Genomic DNA, 23,430 nt, shown 5'->3' with positions numbered 1-23,430 from the left:
TCGGCGGCAATGGTTTTTTTTTATTATTAATTACAAAATGCTACATGAAATGGTAGTTTACGAAGTGAATGCTTTCTTTTCAAAGAGGTGTACAAATGTGAATGATTATATCCAGGACAAAACCAACACCCTGAATTTAAGTTAAGCTTTTAGGACTAAAGGGGATCATAGAGATTATATTCTCCACCAGAGGCCTAGAGGATAAAAGAGCTTTGTCTACTGTTATGTAGACAAGTGGATATTTCAGATTTTAGCCTAGGCTTTCTTGAGCTCAGGTTGAGGGAAGGCCTTTTCTACAGCATGCAGATGACATACTATGATGATAATAATTACAGTAACCACCGTTTATTGAGTGCATACTCTGGGCCAAGTATTCTGCTAGGCTGTATACACTACCCCCCCTGCCACCCTGTTCTATTTCCCTCCTAAGTCTGTGAGGTATGTATAACCAAACCAAACTCCTTGCCATGGAGTTGATTTCAACTTACAGCAGCCCTACAGGACAGAGTAGAACTGTCCCATAGGGTTTCCAAGGAGCAGCCGGTAGATTCCAACTGCCCACTTTTGGTTAGCAGCCAAGCTCTTAACCACTGCATCACCAGGTTTCTGAGGTATGTATAGTAATCTCTACTTTATAGATAGTGTGGCTGAGACCCAGAGTGTGTGACTTGTTCAGGAATACACAGCTAGCAAAGGCCAAGAGCTGGGGTCCAGTCTCAGCTCTGAATCTGCAGTCTTTTCTCTATACCCACGGCTTTACTCATGTGGACCAACATGACCACATATTTGACTGGACTTTTCCTTTAAAGTCAGCATTTTAGCCTCTTGGACTGATCACCTCGCCTCCATGTAACAGCACAACCTGAACCCCCGAATGGCCTAAAGAAAGTACGGAATACCACTCCCCAGATTCCCAGCTCACAGATGGAATAATTGTAAATTATTTCCATACAGTTCTTGAAAACGAATTCAAAGACTTTTAATAAAATCAAGTGTAAACCATCTACCTTTTAGCCTGTGTAGGCTATGGGTTTAAGAATATGAACTTAAAATCAAAATCAAACAGACACAAGAGGATGGGAAGGGAAATATGAAGCCTGGTGCTCTGTAAATTAATATTTTCAGGTAAACTTGATGTTTTATAGAAAACTATTAAGGTTTTCATTCTATTTGAAGGAGAAACTCCCAAGTGCTAAATAAAACCCTATATTTAAAAGGTGCAAAATACTGAAAATGAATGGAGTGCTGATGGGGCTGAGCACTTTGGGGGAAGATACCTGCAGTCATATGGCACTGAAAAATATTTTAGACTTACCAAGTGAACTGGTAAAATTTTAACGAGCTTTTAGCAGCATTATTTTCAAGGCAAAATGAAGCAAATATTATGTTTAACTGTTTGGAAACTTTTTTTATTAAAAATATTTTTAATATTAATGCTATTTTTCAAATACAGGTGAGATAATACTCAATAAAGCATCATGGACTTGATATTGTGAACTTAGGAATATTAACTGTTCTTCTAGATCCTGGTCCCCTTCGGTCTCCACAAAATACCCTAGTAGCAAAATGCAAATACCCTTTTAAAAAATAAAGAGGCCTTCGGGAGCAGGGTGGGTAGGGCAAGGGGCAAGGAAAGAGTTCTTTCCTGACGTACTCACGCTTTTGGCTTTGACTTCATTTAGTAAGATCAGTTCTAGGAGAACTGAGACAAATCTCTCTATGCTCCGTGAAGGGAGGAGAGAAAAGCCTGTCATTCACAAGCAGCTATGCACAAAGCCATCAGCAGAATAGAGGGGCTGGGGAATTAGGGATCAAAAATAAAAGTTGGAGTAAAGTGCACAGTTACTGTCAAAAATATATTCTTCTGGTCCTAAGAAAATTAAGAGAATTTTATCTAATGAACTAGATTGCTGACCTTTTAATACATTTGGTTTTCATGAAACATACAATCACCATCGGACATAAAAGACTAGTTTGCTTGGTTTTTAAAAATTGCTTGGAGTTATCTACAGGAATCTTGTGAATGCAATTCAAGGATAACTTTCTGCAGCTCTTTGGGTATTGTATGATTTCCTCAGAGAGTCAACAAAGGAAAGAGAGAACTGTTAAATGCACGGATTCATGTGGGCGTTCCTCATTCTCTCTTTTTCCCTCTTGACTTTGCTCCCAGCCCTCGCTCCCTTTCCCTAAATGCCAGTACTTTCCAGCTCTCCGTCTTCAATTCCTATGGCACGAGCCCGGGAAATCATGAGGAGTTTCTCCTTGTTTGTAAACTGCCTCTGGACTGGCTGAGGTTGCTCTACCGTGGGAGGCTTTTGGCTGGGATCCTCCGGGGGGCTTTGTTTCACACCTGGGGAGGTGGCGCCCACAAAGTCTTGGCTTTTACTGGCTCCTGCGTCCACCACCGACTCCGAGGAGGTAACGGCCTCCCGCAGTGGGGTGTAGCCCTTATTGCTGCTGGACGGGTCATCCGACTGGGAGCTCAGCGAGTTCCGCCTGGCGGGGAGCGAGTCCGCCGGCCCTAAGGGAGGCGAGGGGGAGGCGGATTTGGCCAAAAGGCTGGTGTCCAGGTCCGCGCTGCGCGGGGAGGGCGGGGGCTCCGGCGACGGCGGCGCCCGGTAGTCGGGGAGCCCGCTGGTGCTTCGGCGCCGCGGGGCCGCGTACCTGCCGGTCCTGGGTAGGCGGCCGCCGGGGGCCCCGGCGGTGCGCACTGCTGCCGCGCCCTCGGGCTCCCTCTGCCCGCCCTGCTCCCAGTGCGCGCCGTGCCCGGCGCCGCGAAGGTCGGTCAGGCTCAGGTCGAGCTTGCCGCGCGGGATCTCCCTGGAGCCGCGCTCCCCAGGAGGCATCTGCCAGCTGCAGCTCGCGCCCTCCCCCGCCCCGTCGCGGTCCCCTGGCGAGGGCTGCAGAGCGAAGGCGCTCAGCGAGGAGCCCACGAGAGAGCTGGCGGTGCTCGGGCGCCCCCAGCCTTCGGGGGGGCTGCAGTGCGCGGGGCTGCTACTGCTGCTGGCGGCGGCGGCGGCAGCGGCCACGGCGGCGGCTGCAGCGGCGGCGGCCCGGCGACGGCTTGCCACACCCGAGCGCTCGCGGTAGATGCTGTACACGGCCTCGGCCAGGCTGGGGGGCTCGCGCGGGCAGCGCGGCGACGAGGCCAGGTCGGGAGGGGACGCAGCGCCTCCTGCCCCCCCGCCCCGCGTCGCCGGGTGGGGCCACGCGCCCCTGACCAGCGCCGCCGCCGCCCCGAAGGCGTCCCCGCCGCCGCCGGGCTTCAGCTCGAGGCCGCGCGACTGCACGTAGCTGAGAAAGCCGTTAAGCGGCGAGGCCCCCGGGGGCGCCGAGGCGGGGCCCGGGGATGAGGCGGCGGCGGCGGCAGCGGCCGCCGCCAGGTCTTTGGCGCGGAGGCTGTGCACGTCGATAACGGTGGAGTAGAGGTCCCGCAAGTTGATGATCTTGGTCTTCTTGTCGCGATTCTCGTGAAGCACCGCGTTGGCGCAGATGAAGAGGAAGATGCCGATGCCCATGATGAGGGGCCCGAAGACCTTGAGCTTGTCAGAGTGCAGGTAGCCTGAGAAGACGCGGAAGAAGAAACCCACAGACGTGGAGGAGGCCGAGGAAGAGGAGGGGGCGGTGGCCTGCGCCGGAGGCGTGCTTCTGGGCGCGCCCCCCAAACTGGAGTTGACGCCCCCCTGAGCCTCCGGGTGGCTCCTGGACCGGTTTCTGCTCCCGCTGCTGCTGTTGGCCGTGGTCGCGGCGCGGTGGCCGCTGCCCGAGGGCGGCAACTGCTTACCCCCCTCCCGATTGGCCCCGCTGGCCTTGGGCCAGTAGCCCACCACCGCCATGGCTATGCCCACCAGCAGCACTAGGATCCCGCAGAGGGCGATGAGCCCGGAGATGGAGCAGAGCTTCAGCTTGCCTTTCACCACCACCACATCGTTCTTGCGCCTCTTCTTGGCTTTCCGCTTGCGCTTCGGGACCTGGCTCGGGGGGCGGAGGGGATCCTGTTTTCTGGCGGAAATCCTCAGCAGGCCGCCGGTGGCAATCATGGTGAGCCCGTGCAGTGCGGGGCTAGCCCCTGGGGTGAAGGCGTGTGCAGGGGGGGCGCCTGCTGCCCACTAGCTGTTCCACCACCTCCTCCTGCTGCAAAGCAGAGGAAGACAGTCAGAAGGTGTAGGCTTGGCTGCAGCAACATGTCACACGCAGCAATTGCCCCGCTCCCAGATCCCACCCCATGTGTGCCCCCCACCCACTAATGGGAAGGGTAGTATACAGAGACGGGAGTGGGGGAGATGGATTAGGGAAGGGACGCACTGTTGGAATAACTGACGACAGAAGGTGATAAAGCAATTTGAGAGCACGCCTTTCTAATCCCCCCCCCCCCGCCCCCACAGTAGGTAATAGCCCAGCGTCTTTCATTTCAGACCCTCCTGGCTGGCGCCCAAGAGAGTTCTTTTGACCGCTTGTAACAACTCAATGTGGGGACTCAAAGTAGTGGCTGAGGACTTTCCTAACAAGAGCCTTTCCCTTTGTCCGGTTAAACTCGGACGATTTCCCAAGAGAGCTGCCACCAGGACTTGGGCTAGAGTTTCAAATCCCTAACTAAGCCAAAGAATTTGTCACTGTGGGCCCTAGAGTCACTGAAACTCACAAAATGATTATTTTATCTTTATAAAAGATGAAAAGGAATTCATTTCACTGGATAAAAAGTAAAGGTCATATACTGGCAGGCACACGGTTTATTTCAGATAATTAATAGAGTTCATTGCTGGGAAAACAAAGATATTTCAATATTCTGACAATAAATCCCTTCACAAAGCCCTCTGCCACCTAGTACGGCTCCTACAGCTAAAGGCAAGCATCTCCACTCAGCCTTCTCCTCACCTCTACTTTGCAACATCTGGACAGCTTCTTGGCGTGGAAAATTTAGGTGGCTGGTTATGTAACAGCTTTCTAACCTCCTCTCCTCCCCCAAAGGAACTCCCTTAAAGGTATCATGTGCTTGTTCCCATTGGGGAATTTGAAAAGTCCCTGGAATCTCCAAGAGAAGGATCTTTTTCTCATGTAGGAAAATCACAATCTTTACAAAAAAAAAAAAACAAAAAAAAACCACTCTGACATAAAAAGCTTTCTGACCCCTTATTACTTTGCCAATTAGTGTGTACTTTTCAGAACCCCAGTACTCAAATGAGTAGACAGTTAAGTAGGTACAGGGATCTACACATTAACGATGATTTGTAGAAGGATATTTCTCCAAGTAAAAGCTGTTTTCTTCACCGTTTTCTCATAAAGTCATTTTTTGGAAGGAAGGGTGGCACAATCAATGGACTACCTGACTACCCGACAGAAAGTTTAATTGTTTATAATAAAGTCAGGTAAGTAAATGCACAGATGCGTATCTGTGGTTTCTGTCAGCTTCTAAGTATTTCAGTCCTGCTGTACTGCCAGAGTAAAACATTTCTGTTCCATTGGTTGTCCTCCCTCCAGATGCTAAAATTCAGGGCATTATATGAACCTGAACAGCTTAGATATCACTCACAAGCCTTTCGGTATTTTATTTTTTATAAAATCATGTTTTAGAATAAATTATCCCTGGAAAATATAGAGTTACTTAGGTAGAATTCTGTTTTTAATTGGTGCTTGAGTGAAGAGCTCTGGCCCTTGATTCCTTCCATTATGTCAATATAGGCAGGATCTTTCCTTCACCAACAGAAAAGCAAACGGTAATCAGCTCTTTACAGTGTTTGAAAATCAGTATCTCCTTGGAATTTAGTTGGTTTTCAATAAAGAGAAACAGTAGGTAGGTTAGAGAGGAGGGTTAGTAGAATATATCTGTAAGCCTTTAAAATTTTAAGAAGCTGCACCATTAAGTACAAGCAGATTATAAAAAAAAAACAGTAGCTTACTGTCCATCCTTTGTATCCCCCCAAAATCAGCACCTTTATTATGTAAGTTATAACATAGAACCCGCTGTCTTTAGTGACCCCTAGACTCCAGCATCTTTAATGTCATCTGGAGATCTGTGGTCTTAGACTTTACGTGCTAGACATGTAGAAGCAACCCGAGAGACTCATTTGGCAGAGGGCGAAGGGCTAGCATGGTTGGGACATTCATAGGGTGCATGAGGATGCTGGGTGTCTTGGAGGAGAACACTCATGGTTCTCCTCAGCAAGGCAGCTTTGGCTGTGGGTAGAATGTAAGGAAGGCTGGAATGGATTCCAACAATCGTTTACAGAAGATCTTTAAAATTAGTTTAATAGCTAGTAATTAACTCCCTAGTTTATTATTCCTTCAGCTGCGTTGGCAGAAGGCTGTACTCCTTTTTAATCTATCACCATTTGACATGAAATACTAACAAAAGGTCAGATGCCACGGAAGACCCACTTTTGAGGCTGTTCTTCCTGCCTAATAAAGGAAAACAAACTTAGCAGTAGAGGTTGGCTGCCCTTGCAATTTACTGTCTGGTGCTGGTCTTTCTGTGGTTAAGCAATGGAGGATGGGGGAAGCAAAGGAGGGATGTCTAAAAATACAACTGCTTCCAAGAGAGACAGTCAAGTTCTCCGCTCATGATGGATGCGGCCCCATTCGGTGTCTGAGGCTGAGCCAGGAGCGCCCTGCCGTACCCGGGACCCCTCTGAGGTCCTCGCCCCTCTCGTCCTTCCTCGGCCGGCCGGGCAGTGAACCCCTGCCCTTCTTTCTGGTCTGCTTATTTATGTTGAAGTCACATGAGTGCAGCAGCTGGGAGTGCACCTCTGGAAAGAAGATAAGCAGCGAAGTGAGGGCGATCCTGAACTCGCTTTTTCTGGGCAGCGTATCCCGTGTAGCCCGCACAAGCAAATGACTCCCCGAACCCCAGCTCGGGGCTGAGGCTGGAGGACAGAAGGGGTGGGGAGGAGAGACTGGGGGGCTGAGGACTGACAGCCTGCTCAAAATGGCAGCACTATAGGCAAACAATATCGCTCACTTACCCAGGGGGACTGGGCGAGCTCGGGGCCGGCGACCGGGCGCTCCGGCGACACAAAGGAACCATGGAGAAACTTTTTCAGCCCGAGTCGACGGCGGGGTGCGGGGCCAGCGCCTCGGGGCCCTCCCTCCGGCCGCGACTCAGCTGTGCACAGGGGGCGAGCGCCCGCCGGAGGCTTGCAGCCCTCTCCGGTCCGCTGGCGGGAGCCATTTCCAAGAGTTTCCAAGAAGTGTCAGGCTCTCCCCAGGCTGCATGCTGCCCGGAGTCCTCTCCCGCTCCTCTCTCCACTCCCGCTCGCCGCGCTCCGGGCTCCCCCGCGGCGCACGCCAGACCCTGCGGCCGCCGCGCCGGCTCGCGCGCTCTTTGTGTGGCTGCGGCGCGCCGGGTTCCGCGAGCGGAGTTGAGCCCCCGGCGGCGGCGGCGGCGGCGGCGGCGGCCGAACTCGCGGCGGTTGCTAAGATACCGGAGCCATGACACAGGGAAATTGCGGCAGGATGGCAGTCGGTCCCCGGCCCGACTCCGCCGCTCGGGGGCGCGCCGCCCCCCGCCCCGCCTCCTCCGCTCCGGCCGCCCGCCTGTCCCTCCCGAGAGCCGGTCCCGGCGACGGAGGCGCGGGGGCGCGCGAGGGGACGCGGCGGGGCGCTCGGGCCGGGCGGGGGAGCTAGGCGGCGCGGCGCGGCGGGGGCCGGGCGCGGCGCACCCTCGGCCTGGCCCAGTCCCCGCCTCCAGGGCGCCCGGGACCGCTGCCTGCCGGAGCCGGGAGCGCAGTTCTTTGTTTCCCAACTACCTGTCTGAGCCGCGGGCTGCTGAGAGCTCGCCTCCCCGAGGGTCTCCCTGTCCGCCCCGGGGGGCGCGCGTGGGTGAGAGAAGGGGCAGTCCCCGTTCCCCTCCCACCTTCGCTCCCCTCTTCGCCCTCCTCTTTTGTTGCCTGTACTCTTCCACACGACACACAGCCTTTTCTTTTTTTCCTTCCCTTTCCCACTTGGGAGTTTGCGGCGTGGATGCCCAACGAGTACAGTAAGTTGTCCCCCAGCAAACTCAGCCCCGGCTCAGAGGCGCTGCCCCCCGAGCCCGGCGGCTCGCGGGACTCGCAGGAAGCCTCCGCCTAAGGCCAGCGCCGCTCCCGCGGAGCCGGGCATTGCGCGGAGCCTCCCCGGGACTGCAGCGGCTCCCCGGACGCGGCAGCTGAGGCTCTTCCTTCGCCGCCCCGCCTGCGCCGACCCTGTGTGGTAGTCATCCAGCATTAAAAGGAAAACCGTCTAATTCTCCAGGAATCAGGGTTAGAATCAAAGCGAGCAGGGGTAGGGAGGATGTCCAGACTCCCTACGTCATTTAAAAAGGGAGAGAGAGCTCCTGATTCCCAGCTCATTCCTGTCCTCTCAACCGAAAGTAAAAATGACAGGGAAAAGAGAATTTCAGAGTGGAATTTCCCTATGGAGTATTGAGAAAAGTAAGAAAGATTTCAATTATCTATGGAAATGAGACAGCCAGGACTCAGGAAGAAAGCAACAGTACAGCAAATAAAGCAAGTGCAGCTTGATTTGAGGAATCCGGACGGAAACTTTTTTTTTTTTTTTTTTTGCAGGGGGGACGGGGTATGTTGTATACTCAGCGTTTTACTGTTCAGGGGTCAACAGACTCCCCACGGGGGCCTGGGGCTTTTCTACCCATAATCACAGTTACAGAATTGTTCCTCAAAGCACAAAGCTTGTGTTCAAATCTAGAGTATTCACTCTTTAAAAAAAACAAAGATACACAATTTACTAGTTTAATGATATAAACGTGGCCAGTGGTATATGAGGTGGGGATGGAGATGGTGGGACCCCAGGAAGCGGAAACCCCTGCACCTGTCTTTTTCAGAAGTGGCCTTTGCCACCTTTTCAAGCAAATAGTGAATCTGGTCTGAGTGTTCAGAGCCCATCTCCTCTCTCTCTACTCCTCTGATTTAGGTGCAAGAAAACAAGCCACCATAAAGACAAAGTTTTAAACCTCACATTGGAGTGTTTCCTTTTAGAGAAAGTACTGCAAAGGAGAAATAACTAGGTCTAGTTGTCACTTTCTAAAGGCTTTTTGGCTCCAAGCTTCCAGATTTCTCAAATCCCAACAATCATCTGGTGTTTTGTGCAAAGATTGGATCTGAGATCTCATTTCATTACACAGTTGGCTGCCAGGGGCCATGGGTGGCAACCCAGATCCTTGGCAGCCCTCTGTTTGCTGAGCTGCATCAACAGGGATAATATTGCAGAACTTCATTAGGATGTTAGGTGGAGTAAGAAGCCAATAGTTTCAAAATTCTGCATAAAGTATAACCATCATTTGCACATTTAAAGCTCATTTGAGGGATTTGGTGAGGCAAAGAATCTTTTTCTAGACATTGGGGCCTTGGGACATAGCTAGCTTTTTCTTATGCTGATGACAGAATTCATGGTTTATTATCCAAAGGCTTGCTTCCAAACTGAGCTCTTTGGAACTTTGAACTGTTCTATTTAACCGAGTGTTATCACTGTCATGTTCAGTAATTTTCTGTGTTTTCAGCTCAGGGTATCAGAGAAAATCAAACATACCACTTCTGTTTCCAGTGGAACCCTTTATCTCTCCTGTAATACAGAATGGAAGTTACAGAATAAACCATGATGACTGAGCTATGCCTACCCACGTGGCATAGACTCAAGGCCATGCTCTAAAGCAGGGTGAAAACACTTTCTCCATTGCTACTTGGTCCATTTTTGCAATAAAACAGGGACCCTTTAACTTCATTTTTCTCATGAACCCAGATTTCAAACGTATGCTGCTCTACTGTCAAAAGACTGGTCCTCCAGTAACTGGTCCCCCAGTGTCCAAGAGGACATTCTTCAGTCTAGAAGTTTGAGGATTTTACAGAAAGAACTCTGGAGTCTTTTTTTATGGCATCTGTACATAATAAAAAAGGTTATTAAAGACAAACCAAAAAAGAAAAAAACAAACCCATTGCCATCGAGTTGATTCCAACTCATAGGGACCCAATTCGACAGAGCAGAACTGCCCCACAGGGTTTCCAAGGAGCAGCTGGCGGATTTGAACTGCTGTCTTTTTGGTTAGCAGCTGAGCTCTTAAGCACTGTGCCACCAGGGTCACAAAGCTTAAAGGCAGAGAACTGATCACTTCATTCCTCCTGTTCCCTTTCCCCTCCTAGCCCTCTTCATGTCCCCCAGTAGAAAACAAAACAACAAACAAAGCATGACTAAACATACAAATAGACTTGTCAGATCTAGCAAATAAAAATGCTGCTTAGGATGTAATTACAGTTAGAAACTAATTTTATCTAAAGTTTTAATTTAACTGGACCTGATGTGTTTGTTTTATGTGCAGTACGACCACAACATACCATGGTAGCCTCACATATAAAGGACAAGAAAGCTTGATAAAACAGAAAACATGAAATACAACAGTGAATTGAAACCTCTTTAGATTTCTTTGGAACAGAATAGGCAGGAAAAGAAGACACACAGCAAAGCATGGACAGAGCACCAGAACTCAGACAGCTGAGAATGGTGCTTCCAGAGCTGGGCCAAGCCTGGCCTTGAGGTTCCTTATAATTAGAAGGGTGCGTGGTTTGTGTCGCTAGCTCTTCCGCATCGAACACTTCAGTGTTAGAGGGACAGGTACCTGCCTCTGCCTCCACTTTCCAGGGTCCTATAAAGGAACCTCTGAAAAAAATAGAACTCAGTATCATTTTCAAAAACTTCAGTTTTGAAACCAAAGGTAAACTAATACTAGTGCCAAGGTCATAATCAATCCCATTTATTGTGTTTCTGAGAGAGATCAAAAAGGCCAAACCCAAATGCTCCCATCACAAAGTACAAGAGAAAAACGATGCAAAGCCTAGGGACCCTTCTTTAGAAAGGATCAGACACAGGCTTCTACCTCCATTCCAGATAAATGACATGTGGCAAAGACAGCTTCGTTTCTGCTTTCAACCTCGCTCAACATTACAAATAACCAAGTTCTCAAGTACAGACCTATCAGTGATGGTTTTCTTTAGTAAGTAGGTTCATTTTTGTACATTCAGTTTTCCTCTGTGGCCTGAATTTTCGACTATTTTCCATGTACATCACTGAAGCTGCAGTGTGTGCCTTACTAAATAATTGAGGTCCCAGATGAGAAATTAGGGTGTGTTGGCAGGCCTGAAAGCAGATCAAAGCTGAGCTTGATAAGGGCTTTGCAGAGATGGCCCCATCAATGGAACAGCCAAGAAGAGACTCACAGCTAAATTAGACCTATGTTCCCAAAACATGTCCTAAATGTCCAAACTAATGTTGTTCGTATTATTCCGTATAATCCACAAGCACTGTGGATAGATGACTTGTCCTACTGAGAGCTAATAGCAACTCACATGTCTGATCTCATTTCAAAATTAGATGTGATGTGAGCTGCTGTGAGTGTGCAGCAGGCAAGAGGAAACACAGGAAGAAAACTAGTTTTCAAAAGTAAAGAAACCTAAGGTTCCAAGGTTAGTAATTGGGTGACATGTCTCTGATTCATCCAATAAGCATTTTTGTAGGCACCTTTTATGTCCCCAGCACTGTGACCCCTGCATTTGCTCATTCAACAAACAGTTATTGAGCACCTACTATGTTATCCACCACGCATCTATCATTTTGTGCTACGGTGCTACCTTGTGTATTGCTGTGATGCTGGAAGCTGTGCCACCGGTATTTCAAATACCATGGTGGACAGGTTTAATTGAAGCTTCCAGACTAAAGCAGACTAGGACAAAAAGGCCTAGCAATCTACTTCTGAAAATTAGTCATTGAAAACCCTTTGGATCATAATGGAATATTGTCTGATATAGTGCTGAAAGTTGAGCCCCCTAGCTTGGAAGGCGCTACACAATAACCACAACATGGGATCAGGCAACATTTTGTTCTGTTGTACGTGGGGTTGCCGTGAGTCGGGGCCAGCTCGAGAGCAGCTAACAACCACAACCATGTTATAGTCCATTCTAAGCACTGGGGGTAAAGTGGTAAACAGTGTAAACAAAGCCCCCCCCATTAGGGGGCAGATAATAAACAAGTAAACAAATGAGAAAATTTCAAAACTTGATCGTTACAAAGAATTAAAAGAGGGTGCTGTGACTGGTTGGAGGGGACAGCAAGAGAGGTAAAGACAGAGATTTAGATAGCTTTGGTTACTTTCAGGGAAGGACACACTAAGGGGTGACATTTGCAGTGAGAACTGAAGGCTAAAAATGAGCTGACCATTTCAAAGTATTCTTGGGGAAAGAAGATAAGTAGGAGACATGGTCTTATTAACCTGTATTTAGTTGGATTCATCACAAAATAATTAGTAACCAATGTAAGGCAAGAGGGTAAAAACTCTAAGTGCTAGTGGACTTAAGGAAAAAAAAATTTTTTAATCTTTGGGAGAAAGAACTAGTTAAAGAACGCTTCATGGGTTTGCGCCCACCCTTCACCTGGTATGGATTTGAATAAGTGGAATAAAGGGATGGGATTGGGATTGTGAGCACTAATGATCTGGACACAGCCTCTCTGACAGGTGAAAGAGGCCATATGAGGTGGCAGGGAAGACATGATGGCCCAGGTAATAGGGAGCCAAGAATGCCATTGACAAAGGTGTTAAGAGCTTAGAGCAGGAATGGACCTTAAAATCCCTGAGTCTCTCGCTGCTCAAAGTGTGGTCCAAGGACCAGTAGCATCAGCATTACCTGGGAGCTTGTTAGCATGTAGAGTATTGCTCTCCATCCCAAACCTGCTGAATCAGAATCTGCATTCTAACACGATGTGCAGGTGATTTGTATGCACATTAAGTTTGGGAAGCGTGGTTCTCCTCAACCCTGTGGTTTTAGGGATGATGTGGCAGAATTTACCTGATCCCCATTTTGCAATCTGAGGCTTGGGGTGTGTGTGTGGGTGTGTGTTGAGAGAGAGGGAGAACCTGGAGATGTATCTGTGGCCATATGTGTTTCTTACCTAGGTTAGGGCAGCAGCATGTTTGTTAGCCCAAAGAGAAGAGGAAAGTTAAAACTTGGTGGCTTTTGCAGGTTCATGCATCTATCTAGGAAACAGATTTGGTGGATTTGTGGTCTAAACCCAGCTTTCTAGAAGACTAAATTTAGTCTACTCTTGGATGACTCTTTGAATTCAGTAACTCTGACACTCCTAGCTCTGTGACATTGACCACGATCCTTAAGGTCTCTGAGTTTCTTTGTATTATCTGTAAAGGGTACCTTATCGTTCCTCTCTTTGCAGGTGGTTTTGAGGAAGAAATGAGATAACCAGTGACAGCATTGGGAAGCAAAATGGGGAGGGGCATTCTGGTCCCCCATAATGTCCATCGTCCCTACAAAAGGTGAACATATTTAAGTAAAAAGTGTGTACCTGCTGTGTAAATGTTATTTAAAGACCAGATCCTTGAGATCCCCATCCAATGATCCCTGTCCATAACTTATTCTACACAGAAATTATGGTACCACCACTGTAGGTATTGCTTGGAAAACAGGAATGAGGCCTACAGAACATGATTCAGATGGTAGTGGTTGTGAGATGGAGAGGAATATTTGTAGAGTGTTCATCATGTGCCAGGCACCACGCTGGGTCCTGGAGATGCAACGGAGCAATGCTGCCTGCACAGTTTGGGTCAGATCCAAAAGACAAGGAGAGGTTCCCAGAACTGCTGTAGTTAAGAATGAGGCCCAGCCAGGCTGCAGCAGCTTCCTGGCCTCCCCATCTCACCTCCTTGTCTTCTGAGCTTTGACACTGCTGGAGTAATTGTGTTGCAAAGCAGCCTTAGGTTCCTCAAATCACGCATTCATGTCATTGGGACCATCCTGTAAGTCCCTCAGTTTGCTCCACTATTGAGGAATTTAGGGGTTGGGCATCTGGTTTTAGAATCCCCACTGTTGAATTATCAAACACGTAACTAAAGAATCATAATGTTTAGGGCTCAAAATTGTTACAGGACCAAAGGACCACAGTAAATTAAACTTCACGTTCACAGGAGTGTCATGCAATTATTGTTTTCATTACACACACTTTTTGGATGACCCAATGGTAACAGCTGTAATACTTTTATATGCTTTGGGGGTGTCAATACTGAGTCACAGCAAAAGAGAAAACTGCCTCCCCCAAATTACCATCACGAAGCATATATGTAAGTCTAGTAAATAAACCAATCGATCAGTACCGATAGCATATTTTTATCCAACAAAGCTTTTCTGATCTTATCAGAATCAAAAAAGACCTGGTAAATGATTAAAATGAACCCAAAATAATACTTATATAAATTTTTTTTCCTGAAGGGGAAAAGCACACAACATATTTTACACTAAATTTAGTTTTGAATTTCTAGAAAATCTTACTGACAACAATCTGAGCTATCTTCTTTATACGAAGGAAGATAGATGTATCATTACATCAGAAAAGCAACACAAATATTTCTTTTCCAGCAAGAAAGATGCCCACATCACTTCTTGACAGGCAAAGTAAAGTGAGTACACAGCTTTCTATAGAGGCAAAATATTGGTATGGTATATTGGGAAATGATATGCAGAAAAGGCAAAGACAGTAATTCCAAATAGTTCTGATTTTTATTATTATCCAAACTCTCTCCAAGGATCAGGGTTTGGCAGTGGAAAGGTCTGTAGAGTGAATTCTAAGTATTTACAGAAAATTGTTTAAGAGCTTAATATATTCACCTCACAAAAGCGGAGCCATGTCACAGATTTCTTTCAAAGTCCTTTCAATCACTTGTAGTCTGGATTTTGATAACATTGGTATTAATGCAATAATGGAAAAATTATGCTTTCTGGAAATTTGGTACCAATCAGCATTACAGCACCACTTTTTTCCCAAGGAAATGATGTTTTGCTCATTTACAGAGATAAATACAGGTCTTAGGTATCTAGTGCTGCTATATCAGAAATACCATAAGTGGGTGGCTTTAATGAGCAAAAACTTATTTTCTCATAGTTTAGGAGGCTAGAAATCTGAATTCAGGGTGCTGACTCCAGGGGGAAGCTCTCTGTGTCTGTTCTGGGGGAAGGTCCTTGTCTCTTTTAAGCTTCTATTCCTAGATTCCTCAGTGATCATGTGGTGTGTATCTTCCCCTCCCTTTGGGTTTGTTTGCTTAATCTGGTCTTTTATATCTCAAAAGAGATTGACTTAAAACACATCCTACACTAATACTGCCGTATTAACATAACAAAGAAAACCCGTTCCCAAATGAGATAGAGCCACAAACCCAGTGTGGTAAGTACAGCCAAAAAAAAAAAAAACCCATTGCTGTTGAGTCAATTCTGACTCATATCCACCCTATAGAACAGAGTAGAACTGCCCCACAGAGTTTCCAAGGAGCGCCTGGTAGATTCGAACTGCTGAACTTAAGCACTATGCCAGCAGGGTTTCCAACCATAGGATTTATAACACATACTTTTGGGGGACACAATTCAATCCATAATATTTCACCCTTTTGCCCTCCAAAATTTATGTCTTTCCCACATGCAAAACACATTCACTCTGTCACATAATCCCAAAAGTCTTAAATCAATTCCAGGTCCAAAATCTCATCTTCTGAATCTAAAATCAAATATGGTGAGCCTTTAGGCATACTGGGGCAAAATTCTTCTTCGTCTGTAAATGAAATCTAGAATACAAGTTACCTGCTTCCAAAGTACAGTGGTGGAATAGCACAAGGTAGATATTTCCATTACAAATAGGAGAAATCAAAGGAAAAGAAGAGCTAAAGCACCAAAAAAAAAAAAGCAAGCCCAAAACCCAGCAGAACAAATGACATTAGCTCTCAAAGCTGGAAAATCATTCTCTGTTCTTTGGGACCATCTGGGCAAGGGCCCCACCTTCCAGACTCTGGGCGCTGGCCACACTCTCTTGATTCTGGGTGAAGGCCTATTGGCCCTGGGGGTCAGCCTTGCCTTCCAGGCCCACTGGGACAGCAACTCTGCTCCTGCAGCTTTGGGCAGCCCTGTACTTAGGTGGCAGTACCTTGCAGGGCTGGGGCAATGTTCTCCAAGAAGCTGTGTATGCTCTAAACTAGTGTCCAATAAAAAAAAAAAAAAAACACACCAAACCCATTGCTATCAAGTCAATTCTGACTCATAGTGACCCTATAGGACAGAGTAGAACTGCCCCATAGGGTTTCCAAGGAGCACCTGGTGGATTTGAACTGCCGACCTTTTGGTTAACAGTTGTAGCACTTAACCAGTATGCCACCAGGGTTTCCTAGTGTCCAATATATGGTGCTAATTATCCCATAGCCAGGATTCAGGGGTCCAGGAAGCAAGGGGTGGAAATGGGAGTGACACCATTCAATATTACCTGTAGTGACTCACTAACGTGATTTTTGTTTCCTGTTCCAAGACCCTATGCTCTGCTGGTGTACTGATCTTAGCTCCAAAGGGAGGAATGCTCCCCCCAGGAGACATAAAATATGGATTCTGTTGAACTGGAAGTTAAGGATGCCACTCGGACATTTTGGGCTCCTTGTGCCTCTGGATCAACAGGCAAAAAAGGTGGTTACCATATTGGCTGATGTGATTGATCCTGATTACAAAGAGGAAATCAGATTGATATTACAGAATGGAGTTAAAGAAGAGTATGTCTGGAACACAGGAGATCACTTAGGATATCTATTAGTACTACCACACCCTGTGATTAAAGTCAATGGAAAACTATAGTAACCCAATTTCAACATGACTACTCATGGCCTACTCCCATCTGAAATGAAGGTTTGGTCACTCCACCAAGCAGAGAACCACAACCAGCTGAGGTGCTTGCTGAGGGTAAAGGGAATATGGAATGGGTAGTGGAAGAAGGTAATTCTAAACACTAGCTGTGACCACGGGGACGAGTTGCAGAAATGAAGACAGTAATTGTTATGAGTATTTCTTCCTTGTTTTGTTATATGTGTCGGTGTATGTACATATAAAATACATATGTCTAGTATCTTTATTTTCTTCCCTTCCTTATCCCATTACTTATTATAAAACACTAGATATAAAACGGGTTAGTGTGTTTTTGGTTGCACTCACTATTAGCTATATCATGTTAGCTGGGAGTATGATTTTATAATTGTCTTTATTTGGAGATTATGTATGGTTTAAGGAGACATTTATAGGTGCCAAGTTGACAAAGGGTGACTGTGATGGTTAATGTTGTGTGTCAGTTTGGCTAGGGTTTGATTCTCAGTGGTTTGGCATATGCTCTTACATAATGTAATCATCTTCCATTTTGTGATCTGGTATGAGCAGCCAAGCAATTGAAATGGGAGTTTCATTGGGGACATGGCCTGCCTCCAGTATATAAATGGATGTTCTGGCAATGTTCTTTCTCTCGACCCTGCACTTTTCTTGTCTCCTGACCTCCAGTTCTTGGGACATTAAGTCTGCAGAAGTTTCCAACCTGTCTCCTGACTTGCAGATCTTGAATTCACCAGTCCCCACAACCTTAGGCTTCATCAGGTGTCTCCAGCCTGCTGCCTGACCAGCAAATTATGGATTTGCCAGTCTCTGCAACTCTGTGAGCTAGCAGAGATCTTCAGCCTGCTGCTGGACCCACAGATTTAGAACTTGCCATCCCCAACGACTGCATGAGCCACTTCCTTGAAGTAAATCTTTCTATACACATTTATATATACATTTCACTGGCTTTGCTCCTCTAGAGAACCCAGACTAAGACTATACACATATGTGACCAAGACTCAGAATCCACAATTCAAAGGAGATAATAATTTGCAGCAGTCATTTTAAGAGCCTGCTCATCAGAAAGTATATTTGCTTAATGGCTTACTTTAGAAGTATGAGAACTCAGAGATGATCTGTAGCTTCATTTTGTAAGCAGTAAAGGGCTTGCTCCAGTTGCTTGCCAAAGCTGAAGGGCACAGATGAGGAGAGGTGGTTGGGCTGAAGTTCATGCTTCTAAATCCCAGGAAGTTACTAAGTCCATGACTTCATCAATGGAACTAGCTCCCTGATGTTTTATTCCCATCTCTACTGGCATGTCACCAAAAAAAAAAAAAAAGAAAACCCGTTGCCACTGAGTTGATTCCAATTCATAGCAAACCCAAAGGGCAGAGTAGAACTGCCCATAGGGTTTCCAAGGAGTGCCTGGTGGACTCAAACTGTCGACCTTTTCGTTAGCAGGTGTAGCTCTTAACCACTACACCACCAGGGCTTCCTGGACTCTGACTCGTGGTGACCTCTTGTGTGTCAGAGTAGAACGGTGCTCAGTAGGATTTTCAATGGTGATTTTTTTGGAAGAAGATCACCAGGACTTTCTTCTGAGGTGCCCCTGGGTGGAGTCAAGCCTCCATCCTTTCGGTTAGCAGCCAAGTGTGTTAACCTTTTGCACCACTCAGAAACTGCCAGCATGTAGAGACATAAAAAAGTCAGCTAGTCTCTCCACCCATCTCTAAGCAAGACAGTTTCTAAACCACGTCAAAACGATGATTTTCTTACCCTTTTTTTAGGTGATATCTTCACTTCACGAGGTAAGATGGAGATTTGAAAATGTCCTATTTATTTAAAGGATGTAGAAAATGAAACTAGATAATTTGATTCCCTCTTTGCTTTTGCAGCCATAAAAATCTGAAGGGCATATTGCATAACCTCTTAGATATAATACGTATTAACACACTGGTCTAAATAGTGCATATTGTTGAATATTTGGTATTGAATGATAGGATTAGAAGAAAGTACTAGATGACTTGTCAGGATTCCTTCCTGTCCTCTGAGCCCTTATGTTGTTCTTGTTGTTAGATGCCATCGAGTCAGTTCCAACTCATAGCGACCCTACATACAACAGAACGAAATACTGCCTGGTCCTGCACCACCCTTACAATCATTATGCTTGAGCCCATTGTTGCAGCCACTGTGTCAGTCCACCTTGTTGAGAGTCTTCCTCTTTCTGCTGACCTTGTACTTTACCAAGCATGATGTTCTCCCTTAAAGCTAAACAAACTGGGGGTAAGATATTTATGTAATGTCCATAAGGCTGTGGTTGTTTTCTACATCTCTTGTGTAACTAGAATGTTGGTTTACACAAAACACAGCATCATTACAGTTTCTCGAAACATAGAGAAGCTGTTGGCTATGGGTTTCTATTACTCTGAGCCCTGCCTTCATTTTGATTAGTGATTCTCAGACCTCTTCAGGATACGGGACATCTGAAAATCTCAAAGTTCACCTTGGAGCATCATGAAATACTTATGTATGATTACAGATCAATTGCAAACCACCTAACATTAGATTCTTACATAAAAACGTAGTAAGCACCAAAAATTTAAGAAATATTTATGAATGAAAACCTAAAATTATGAAACTTTTGTCTGATAAAAAAATTTTCCCCTAAAAATGGAAAAAAAAACACAATCATTCTATTGGAGCCATGGGACTCCTTGACCTGGGTATGTAACACCAGTTTTCTTCAGGAATATAACTTAAAAACATGGTCTTAGTTATGCTGGTTAGGTAACTAAGAGTCTCTGTCTTTGGCCGTTATTTTTGCTTTTGTCACTTAACATGTTGACCTTCAACATCACACTGCAAATGCCTACCTGCTTTTTCACTGTCCATTCTTGTCTCTTTCAACAATGCTGCTTTTCAGGTTTCTCTAGCTCATTAATGACCTTGTTTCTCTGAACAATACCCAGAAGTATTAGTTGGCAATTTTCCCCATTTGAATCTCACTTTTTTTCCTAGCTCATTTTCTTTATTCAAGCAAATCCTTTGCTATTATTTGTCTATCCTTATGGGTATCTATGACACCTCCTTCATTTCTGTCTCAACATTAGTTGGGGTACTGTTTACTGCCTTCTCCTGATCATTAGTGAACTTGCAGAAGGTTCAAGATCACCAGGGGAATTTCTCTTCTGGTTATTTGTATTGAAGATCTCACCGTCTGCAGAGGAACAAGTACCTGGGGACCTGTATTGTTTTAAGATAGAGAAAGGGTTTAATCCTATTGAATCCATTTTTGAAGAAGCATTTCCTGAAATATTTGTCCACATAAATCAAGTAATACATGTCTAATTCAAATACCTCTATCATATTTTTATCTTGGGCATTTTATCAGAGGTGTTCTTTCTATTCTATTATCTGGTACTCTTTCATTGCTGTGTCTTTGTAAGAGGTGGATGAACATGGACTCCAAAATTCTCTAGGAAGCTTTTGAGCTGGCTGCTACCTTGACCCTCCACCCTGTAGGCTCAGGCGGAAAGGCCACCAGCTCTAGGCATCTGGAGGGAAGCTCATCTTCTTCCTGTGCCAGAGGCCCTTCCACATCTAGGCAGCCTCTGTGGGCTTTTCACCAGGCACCAGGCACGCAGCTGTCCTTCTTCTCTTGGTAGCTACTACCACCCACTCTACCCCTTGAAACTTTTCTCTCCTCAAAGCATTCTCAGAGTGGAATGTTTCTTCCTGCCTACCACCTTTCTCACATCCTCCAAACTAATGTAGCAACATGTTTCAGAGTTTTGCGGTCAATCACATAGTCAATAGCATACACATGTAAATAATACAACTGAGGAATTTACAGGGATTACAGGATCTTACTACCATCCATTTGTCAGTTTGTGATACCGTGGTGGCTTGTGTGTTGCTATGATGCTGGAAGCTCTGCCACCAGTGTTTCATTACTAGCAGGGTCACTCATGGTGGACTGGTTTCAGCAGAGCTTCCAGCCTAAGATAGACTAGGAAAAAAAGCGTCTGGCAATCGACTTCCAAAAATCAGCCAATGAAAACCTTATAAATCACAACAAAATATTGCCCAATATAGTGCTGGAAGATAAGCTTTCTAGGTTGGAAAATACTCTAAAACATAGTGGCCACAGCAGTGGACTCAAGCACACCAACCGTTGTAAAGTTGGCACAGGACTAGGCAACGTTTTGTTCTTTTGTAAATAGGATGGCTGTGAGTCAGAGCCAATTTGACAGCAATTAATAAAAACAGCAACAAAATCTTACAAATTTATCAAATTGTAAATGGAGGTCTCATTTGATTTGCTGCATCATTTTATTTCTGAGAGTGTGGCTCACCTATCTTCTCTTGTCCTACAGTTAGCAAAGACTGCACAGACTTGCTTTTCTCCATGGCCCCTCTTCCCAGCACTATGGACCTGAAGAGTTGAGACAGAACCTTATGTGCGTGCGAGTCTAAAAAAATATGGATCAAAATTCTAGCCTACAGAATTCAACAACATATCAAAAAAATAATTTACCATGACCAAGTGGGATTCATACCAGGTATGAGGGATGGTTCAACATTAGAAAAACAATTAATGTAGTCTACCATATAAATAAAACAAAAGACAAAAACCACATGATTTCATCAATTGATGCACAAAAGGCGTTTGACAAAGTTCAACACCCATGCATGATTAAAAACTCTCAGCAAAATAGGAATAGAAGGAAAATTCTTCAACATAATAAAGGGCATTTATACAAAGCCAACAGCTAACATCATCCTAAATGGAGAGAGTCTGAGAGCATTCCCCCTGAGATCGGGAACCACTCAAGGATGCCCTTTATCACCACTCTTATTCAACATTGTGCTGGAGGTCCTAGCCAGAGCAATTAGGCTAGATAAAAAAATAAAGGGCATCCAGACTAGTAAGGAGGAAGTAAAAGTATCTCTATCTGCAGATAACATGATCTTATACACAGAAAATCCCAAAGAATCCTCAAGAAAACTACTGAAACTAATAGAAGAGTTCAGCAGAATATCAGGATACAAGATAAACATACATAAATCAGTTGGATTCGTCTACACCAATAAAAAGAACATCAAAGAGGAAATCACCAAATCAATACCATTTATAGTAGCCCCCAAGAAGATAAAATACTTAGGAATATATCTTACCAGAGATGTAAAAGATCTATACCTAGAAAACTACAAGCCACTACTACAACAAACCAAAAGAGGAAAAACATACCTTGCTCATGGATAGGAAGACTTAACATTGTAAAAATGTCTATTCTACCAAAAGCCATCTACAGATACAATGCAATTCCGATCCAAATCCCACTAACATTTTTTAATGAGATGGAGAAACAAATCATCAACTTCATATGGAAGGGAAAGAGATAAGTAAAGCATTACTGAAAAAGAAGAACAAAGTGGGATGCCTCACTCTACCTGATTTTCGAACCTATTATACCGCCACAGCAGTCAAAACAGCCTGGTACTGGTACAACAACATATACATAGACCAATGGGACAGAATTGAGAATCCAGACATAAATCCGTCCATATATGAGCAGCTGATATTTGACAAAGGCCCAAAATCAGTTAAATGGGGGAAAAGACAGTCTTTTTAACAAAAGGTGCTGGCAAAACTGGATAACCATCTGCAAAAAAAAAAAAAAAATGAAACAAGACCCATACCTCACACCATGCCCCAAAACTAACTCCAAATGGATCAAAGACCTAAAGATAAAATCTAAAACAATAAAGATCATGGAAGAAAAACTAGGGACAATGCTAGGAGCCCTAATACTTAGATAAACAATATACAAAACATTACTAACAATGAAGAAGAGAAATTAGATAACTGGGAGCTCCTAAAAATCAAACACCTAGGCTCATCCAAAGACTTCACCAAAAGAGTAAAAAGATTACCTACCGACTGGGAAAAAGTTTTTAGCTATGACATTTCTAATCAGCATCTGATTTCTAAAATCTACATGATAGTGTAAAAACTCAACTACAAAAAGACAACCCAATTAAAAAATGGGCAAAGGCTATGAACAGATTCTTCACTAAAGAAACATTCAGGTGGCTAACAGATATGTGAGGAAACACTCATGATCATTAGCCATTAGAGAAAAGCAAATCAAAACTACAATGAGATTCCATCTCAGTCCAACAAGGCTGGCATTAATCAAAAAAATACAACATAATAAATGTTGGAGGGGTAATGGAGAGACTGGAACACTTATACATTGCTGGTGGGAATATAGAATGGTACAATCACTTTGGAAATTGATCTGGCACTTCCTCAAAAGACTAGAAATAGAACTACCATACGATCCAGCAATCCCACTCCTTGGAATATATCCTAGAGAAATAAGAGCCTTTACACGAACAGATATATGCACACCCATGTTTATTGCAGCACTGTTTACAATAGCAAAAAGATGGAAGAAACCAAGGGTTCCCATCAATGGATGAATGGATAAATAAATTATGGTATATTCACACAATGGAACAGTGAGGAATCTGTGAAACATTTCATAACATGGAGGAACCTGGAAGGCATTATGCTGAGTGAAATTAGTCAGTTGCAAAAGGACAAATATTGTATAAGACCACTATTATAAGAACTTGAGAAATAGTTTAAACTGAGAAGAAAACATTCTTTTGTGGTTATGAGAGGAGGGAGAGTGGGAGGGTGGGAGACAGGTGTTCACTAATTAGTTGGTAGATAAGAACTACTTTAGGTGAAGGGAAAAACAAGACACAAGAC

General features: G+C 45.1%; 1 protein-coding gene across 1 annotated transcript; it reads right to left on the bottom strand.

The window, feature by feature from the left end:
• Nucleotides 1–1,333: 1,333 nt before the first annotated feature.
• On the bottom strand, nucleotides 1,334–4,128 carry TMEM200C (transmembrane protein 200C). The gene has a single exon (XM_023544185.2). It carries the CDS (start codon nucleotides 4,038–4,040, stop codon nucleotides 2,187–2,189), a length of 1,854 nt encoding a protein of 617 aa, XP_023399953.1. The 5' UTR covers nucleotides 4,041–4,128; the 3' UTR covers nucleotides 1,334–2,186.
• Between the last annotated feature and the right edge of the window lie 19,302 nt (nucleotides 4,129–23,430).

The sequence above is a fragment of the Loxodonta africana genome, chromosome 11, assembly GCF_030014295.1.
Source record: "Loxodonta africana isolate mLoxAfr1 chromosome 11, mLoxAfr1.hap2, whole genome shotgun sequence".
NCBI lineage: Eukaryota > Metazoa > Chordata > Mammalia > Proboscidea > Elephantidae > Loxodonta > Loxodonta africana.
The sequence above is the reverse complement of the archived record's forward strand: the minus strand, read 5'-3'. Positions and strand labels throughout refer to the sequence as shown.